The sequence below is a fragment of the Mchenga conophoros genome, linkage group LG22 (assembly GCF_057382185.1).
Source record: "Mchenga conophoros isolate Kocher_MC1m ecotype Shallow Benthic linkage group LG22, M_conophoros_male_GT1.1, whole genome shotgun sequence".
In the NCBI taxonomy this organism is placed as follows: Eukaryota; Metazoa; Chordata; class Actinopteri; order Cichliformes; family Cichlidae; genus Mchenga; species Mchenga conophoros.
Window position 1 is genome coordinate 20,466,925 of NC_140546.1, and position 6,780 is coordinate 20,473,704.

Here is a 6,780-nt window from a genome sequence, read left to right on the forward strand (position 1 = left end):
CACAAGCAAAAAACACACAATATTAGATTAGAAAATTAGACTCTTATTTTGACACAGTGACGTATTACTTCCGTGTTTCGCTCCAGCTGACTTAACGCCCTTTGCAATTGAATGGGATAGTTGGGGCACCGCGCTTTGCTCTTGCGCAGTGCTGCCCGAGTTATGTGTCAACGTGGAAACATTGGGGTCTCCAAACAGATGCGGACACATCCACCTGGATCCATAAAAAAAAAAACAATATCTGCATATCTGGCTACGCCTCTGATTTATAGTCAAAGCGTAAGAATAAGCAGCACGCATAACGATTGCTGCTGACTTTACGCACAGATAGAGTTATGTTGGTGGTGTTCAGGTTTTTGGAGGGGAGGCAGACAGAGCAGGAATGTTTCTACGTGGCAGTGGGAGGAGAAGAGGTGGAGGGGGGACAATCTCACCGGGGGTTCAATTAGGCAAGAAAGAGGTTCAAGCTTTAAATGTGAAAAAAATATTGTAAAAAAGTAAAGCAGACGGTAAATACTCAAATCCTTCGGGTAAAATACACTCTTTTTGAATTCATGCTTTCCCTAATAAAAGTTATGAAATGTAGATTTTCAGCCCGGTTTTTCAGTTGTAATGTGAAAATCCGAACAACTGTAAAGTTTTACTTTTGTAATTTAATGGGAGGAGCACCTCCAGTAGCTCCCACTGGACGGAGCGATCTTGCCAGCCCCGTGCCCGTGGGAGGGGAGGTTTTGTCTGGATACGTGGTGGAACTTGAGGCGGGCCTATAGACCCACGCTCAACAGCCTACCCTTCCAGCTCTTTCCAGCCTCAAAAATGGCTACCTCCACTGCTTCCCAGCTTTTTTCTGCCTTATTAGTCGCATTTTTCGTCTCCGTGGTGAACTCCCAGTATGAGAAATACAGCTTCAGGAGTTTCCCCAGGCATGAGCTCATGCCTCTGGAGTCCGCTTACAAATATGCACTGGATCAGTACACCGGGGAGAAGTGGAAGGAGACGGTGGAGTACATGGAGGTGTCTCTGCGACTCTACCGGCTGCTGCGGGACAGCGAGGCCTTCTGCAACCTTAACTGCAGCTCCGTGAGGCTGGAGGACGAGCAGAGGTTTGCGGAGTTTCCAGAGCTGCAGGCGTTTGGAAACGTTATGAAAAGAGCGCAGTGTCTGAAGCGCTGCAAACAGGGCTTACCCGCTTTCAGGCAGACCATGCCCAGCCGGGACACTATAGATGAATTTGAGAGGAGGGAGCCGTACAAATACCTTCAATATGCCTACTTCAAAGTAAGCAGAACTAATAAGGAGGGGGCCTCGAAGGGGTCCCCTAAATGAGATTGGAGTCTCAAACTTTCTTTACCCAGTGATAATGGTTTATTTAACTATGGTCGTGATTTTTCCCCGACGTGCGTTTTGACGTCATCTACGTGCCACGGATGCACAATTGGGGGTCTGCTGTAAGAACTAAACTCTTGTGGTTTATGGTCCATTTTTAAGGAAAGGACATCTTAGAATCGTCAATTTTACACGCACAGCATGGTCACAGAAAGTCGACTGTTAAAGCAAATTTATGAATAGTTCAGGAAGCTGAGAAACATGACAAACGCAGATGATCCCATGTGGAAGTGTTAGTCAATATAGTTATTGTATTTTTAACATTTCCATGCTGGTGATTTCCTCCACATGTCCCAAGGGGTCACCGAAAAGTTTCATTTTAATAGAAACTAATGTAATCACATCATATTGAACTCCCAGTTGCCACAACTAAGCTCATAGGGCAATGCCAAAAAAGGGGGAAGACACACTGTTTTGCATCAGTTTCGCAAAGTAATCTATTAATCTAAAATAATTAAAAATATGCAGCAGTAACGGAGCGTGAAGTAAGATGTGCATGAGAGTGGAGATGTGTGTGAGGAATCAGAATCAGCTTTACTGACGAGGTATGTTTACATATACAAGTTACAGGACTACACCGTGACACAGACATTAATAGCACATCATCTTTATATCAAAGATGTTGGAATCAATGTAATAAATATATAGTTACTATATATCAATTCAATTCAACTTTATTGTATGCAGTTATATTTATAATTATAATTATAGTGCTTTATATACAGTTGAAGTTGAAGCAGATGTCAGTGATGAGGAAACAACAGGGGTCAACACACTGCCAACAATATAAGTTGTGGTCAGTTTTGGTGATTTAAACAGATTAATAAGTGAAGACAAACATCAGCTGATAACTGATAAATGACATCACTCTTACAAGTAAATCTACTGCTGCATGTGACACTCATTTCATTTCAGGTTAGTACCATAGGCTTTGTGTGGTTTCTTTACTGACCAGCACAAAAACAAATCATTTTAATGTGTGTTTTTGTGTTCTAGTCTGACAACCTGGCCAAGGCGGTGTCTGCTGCCCACACCTTCCTCCTGAAACACCCGGATGATGAGATGATGCAGAGAAACATGGCCTACTACAAGAGTCTGCCTGGAGCCGAGGAGCACCTGAAAGACCTGGAGACCAAATCCTACGAGGTAGGCACAGATACATGCTTTAAACACAGTGAGGCACGCTTTCATTTTGATCCTTTCTGATTTCTCGAGGCTTTTATCCACAAGAGGTGTCACTCCCATGTGGCATGCAGCCCACTCTGTTATTGGCTCTGTGGGTGCCCTGACGTGGAAGCAGCCTGTGGTCGTGCAGATCAAACGGGCATATCTGGGAATATGAACTTGCCAGTTTTGGTCTGAGGACTTTAAGGCATCCTTGGCACGGCCTCAGTGGCTACATCCACTTTACTTTACGCTACAAAATTTCATATGTCTTGATATTTATTAGCGTTGTTATGTAAAATACAAGCGTGGGAAGGTGGAAAAAGAGAGTCTGCAACCATTACTTGTCAAAGATTTCAGACAGAAGATAATCATAGTGTTGAAAATGATTAATACTGAGTCCTTCATCAAAGTTTGCATTAACACTCTGGATTGTGTTTTCAAATCCTTTTTTCTTGTGGTATCCCAGACCTTATTTATACGTGCCGTGAGGGCGTACAATGGCGAAAACTTCCGTACCTCGGTGTCAGACATGGAGCTGGCACTGAGGGACTTCTTCAAGGTCTACGACGAGTGTCTGGCTGCGTCTGAGGGACCGAGGGACATCAGAGATTTTAAAGACTTCTACCCCTCGATAGCTGGTCAGCTCATGTCCATCTCATGTGCAGTCATGACTGTTTATTGAAGGCCTAAACTTATTTTCTGTTTAGACCACTACATGGAAGTGCTGGAGAGGAAGGCCGGGTGTGAGAGCGACCTGACACCTGTTGTCGGCGGTTATGTTGTTGAGAAGTTTGTGGCCACCATGTACCACTACTTGCAGTTCGCCTACTACAAGCGTGAGTAGTACTCAGCTGGCAGCTTTGAGCAGAGAAGGATTTCTCTTTCGAATTTCTGAGGTTCGTTTGCTGGCGTTTGACTGTGACTTTGCTTTCAGTGAATGACTTGAAGAACGCAGTGCCGTGTGCAACCAGCTACTTGCTGTTTGACCCCAATGATGAAGTCATGAAGAACAACGTGGAGTATTACAAGTTCCACAAAAGCAAGTGGGGGCTGATAGATGAGGATTTCCTCCCCAGATCAGTGAGTGATGTTCAGATATGTTCACAGAATATGCACACACCTGATTGATGCATCTCAGCCTGGGAAAGCATATTGTGGATTTATTTAAAAAGCTTGTTTTATTTAATTATGTTTTTGTTATGATGATGATGACAAGTCCCTGAAGGACTTATTTCACATTTTTGGACGCATGTTTATTAGCCTTTTTACCTAAAAGTTGTTGAAAAGATCTGTTCGCAAATATGAAGCCTAGCAGGGCACAAGTCTGTGCACTGCAGGGTATCTGTGTTCTTATTGATTTTCACAGGTGCCCATGAGTGAATCCTGGAAGTTTCCACCCTGTTTCAAGCGTTTAATGTTAATTAAGTTCATATAGTAAGCCATTTGCCATATGCAGGTTTATTGTTAAAAACAGATATAAAAATGCATCAGTGCCAAAAACTGCAGTTCCTCCAGCAGCCACTTGAGGTTGGCTCTAAAAGTGAGATCAGCGCCATGGACTACCTTGTTAAAAAGCATGTTTACAGCCTGGGAAATAAAATGCTTCTGCATTATTACGGTTGTGGCCAACAGAGGTGGCTGTAGTTAGCAGCTGTCTGCTGGGCTTCACCACAGCTGACCTCTCAGTCATGATTGTGGTGTTGGTGTATTTTGTAGCATTTACCTTTTGTGCAGGTAATTTCTCTTAACAGCCCATCCAAGAAAGCAGAAGGTTTTATAAGTAAAATTTTATTGAACAAAGTTTAACTTAATTCAACTGAATTTATATAGCACCAAATCACAACAACTGTCCCCTAAATGTGATTTAGATTGTAAGATAAAGACCCTACAATAATACAAAGAAACCCCAACAATTAAACGAACCCTTTTGAATAAGCGCTTGGCAACAGTAGGAAAGAAAAACAATCTTTTAACAGAAAGAACCCTCTGACAGATCTAAGCTGAGGGCAGGCGGCCAGCTGAATGTATTTTTGATATACCAGTAATTTTTAAAAAAAGTATAACTGTTCCTATAAAATGTTTATTGCTTTGTCACAGAAACACACACATCCTAAAGAGGACTTATTGGTTTCTTCCCCGCTTTTGAGTCTTTGGGTCTCTCTGACACTCATCATTTCTTTGACTGTTGTCCTGCAGGAGGCAGTCCGGTACTACAATCAGACCACCATGCAGCTTCAGATGTTGGAGTTCTCCAAACAGCGTCTGGCCAGCGACGATGAGGTGCGTGGTTTGTATCAAAGGATCTTTCCAGGCGGGAGGTTATCTTAGGTCAAGTGAAGTGAACATAAGATGCAGTCTATGCATAAAAATAGAAATACATAATTCCCATTAAATCACAGTTTGGACTGCACTGTTTGCATCTGTGAGCTTGTGTAACTGGGAAAACCCTGGATTCCTCAGGCTGGTCACATGATGACCTTCAGTACAATGTGTCCAGTGTTTATTAGACTGCAATATCACAGACAGCCGTGAGGTGGCAGTGTTGCATCATTTTTCTTTAAGTTATTTTACTGCAAGCACAAGAAGTGTGGCCATCAGGCCAACCCATAAGCCAGGATTACATGCTGTACGTGGTAAATACTATTCAGTTACTGACTGTAATCTCTTCAGTAATGCAGAATATGAGAAATCACAGATAAAACTGCGAGTGTGAGGATTAATGGTAATCCACTTAGTGGAAAAAACCTCGCTTTGAAACAAAACAGCCCCTCCTGAGTTGTCTCTGTGTCATTGTTTTTTCGTGTTTGTGTCTGCAGGGGGAGGTGGTCGAGTTTATAGATGAGTTCCTGGATGAGGATGAGGAGAAGATTCTGCCGAAACACTGAAAAACAACACAAAACACTCCCAATTTTTATATTTATCGGGTTTACAGTCTGTGGTTGATCGAGTTTGTTTTACTTTCCTACTGCGTGCCCATTAATATTCTGTTCAGTGGACATACAGCATAGTGGCTTAATAATTTAAAGAAAACTGAAATATTTTGTCTCGTCTTTTGTGAATCACACGAGTATGACTTTTTTTTTTTTTTACAATAAAATAACTTTCCAATAATCACGGCTTTTCAGTGATGTTGTAAAACAACAGCCACTTCCACTGAGAGGATTTCTGAACAACAGCTGGATCAACTGAAGGCACAGATGCATCTCTCAGATCCTGTGTCAGGTCTTTGCTGGATTTGTTCCCTCGCTGTAGATAGAGTTTTAGTCCTGCAACTTCTAATTTTGTCCTCCACTTGTTCTTCAAAGTTGCAAGGAGACACTGCAAACCACGCTGAGATATGATAGCTCTTTGGGAATAGCCCTGCTGGTCAAAAAATACTACTTTATGTCTGTCAAGCTGTGTTGTCTTTGGTATTTTTCAGCTAAAGAAATGGGAACAAATGATGTGCTTTAGCGACAGGCTGCAAATGAAAAAAGTGCCTTAAGACACAATTTAAAACTGGCTCTTTGCTAAGTTCATCCCTTGAGTTAGGTAGCTCTTTGTGCTTAAATGGTTCACGGGTCTGTGTTAAGCCACTTAACAAACAACAGACATTCTCCAGATAAAGGTCAGGTACAAGGACTGGAGTGTCCAAATGTCAATAGAGAAGTTTTTAAAGACCCTCAGAAATTCTGCAAAACTGTGAAGACAGTGATGTAAACCTACCAACCATTCTGATTCTCTTTCACCACATGAGACAAACAGTAAATCATCCCAGTATCGAAGCTGGAAAAACAAAATTTTAATATCTGTTTTAAAACTGACTTAAATGTTAATTACTCGGCTATTCTTCGTTTCCAGTTCACTGGTCTTTAACTGGAGCCCCAATATAAAGAAACCCAGAGGTAGAAGACAGGAGAGCTGAGCAGCGAGCCCACCAGAGAAAACACTGTGGTGTTTAATAATGTTTGAACATTGAGTCTCTGTGCAGTTTGTCACATGGTGATGTTAAAAACCCACAGGGGAACATTCCCTCTGTATTACTGTGTCTCTCCAACTCTTCGCCTTCTCCTTCTGTCCTGTTTCTTTTATTACCTCTTCCTCAGCTGTAGTTCATCCCACCAATTTCTCTCTTCTGCTTCTTTTTGCTTGGAGAAACAGAAGCATTAAAAATGTCCTGACGAAAAGACAGAGTAACATCTTTTGCCGTGTCCGCTGTGAATACTAAAGAAAGATAACAACTGAAGA

At 42.0% G+C, this 6,780-nt stretch overlaps 1 protein-coding gene across 1 annotated transcript; it reads left to right on the forward strand.

The window, feature by feature from the left end:
• The first annotated feature begins 715 nt into the window (after positions 1-715).
• crtap (cartilage associated protein) lies at positions 716-6,708 on the forward strand. The gene is made up of 7 exons (XM_085262969.1): positions 716-1,278; positions 2,383-2,532; positions 3,020-3,191; positions 3,261-3,389; positions 3,488-3,633; positions 4,750-4,833; positions 5,370-6,708. Exons 1-7 carry the CDS (start codon positions 817-819, stop codon positions 5,436-5,438), a joined length of 1,212 nt encoding a protein of 403 aa, XP_085119095.1. The 5' UTR covers positions 716-816; the 3' UTR covers positions 5,439-6,708.
• The last annotated feature ends 72 nt before the right edge of the window (positions 6,709-6,780 follow it).

Excerpts from the sequence above, each read along its gene's own strand:
- crtap (XM_085262969.1), top strand. The coding sequence starts at position 817 with ATGGCTACCTCCACTGCTTCCCAGCTTTTTTCTGCCTTATTAGTCGCA. Across the intron at positions 1,279-2,382 it reads TTCAATATGCCTACTTCAAA|TCTGACAACCTGGCCAAGGC; the intron begins GTAAGCAGAACT and ends TTTGTGTTCTAG. Across the intron at positions 3,390-3,487 it reads GCAGTTCGCCTACTACAAGC|TGAATGACTTGAAGAACGCA; the intron begins GTGAGTAGTACT and ends CTTTGCTTTCAG.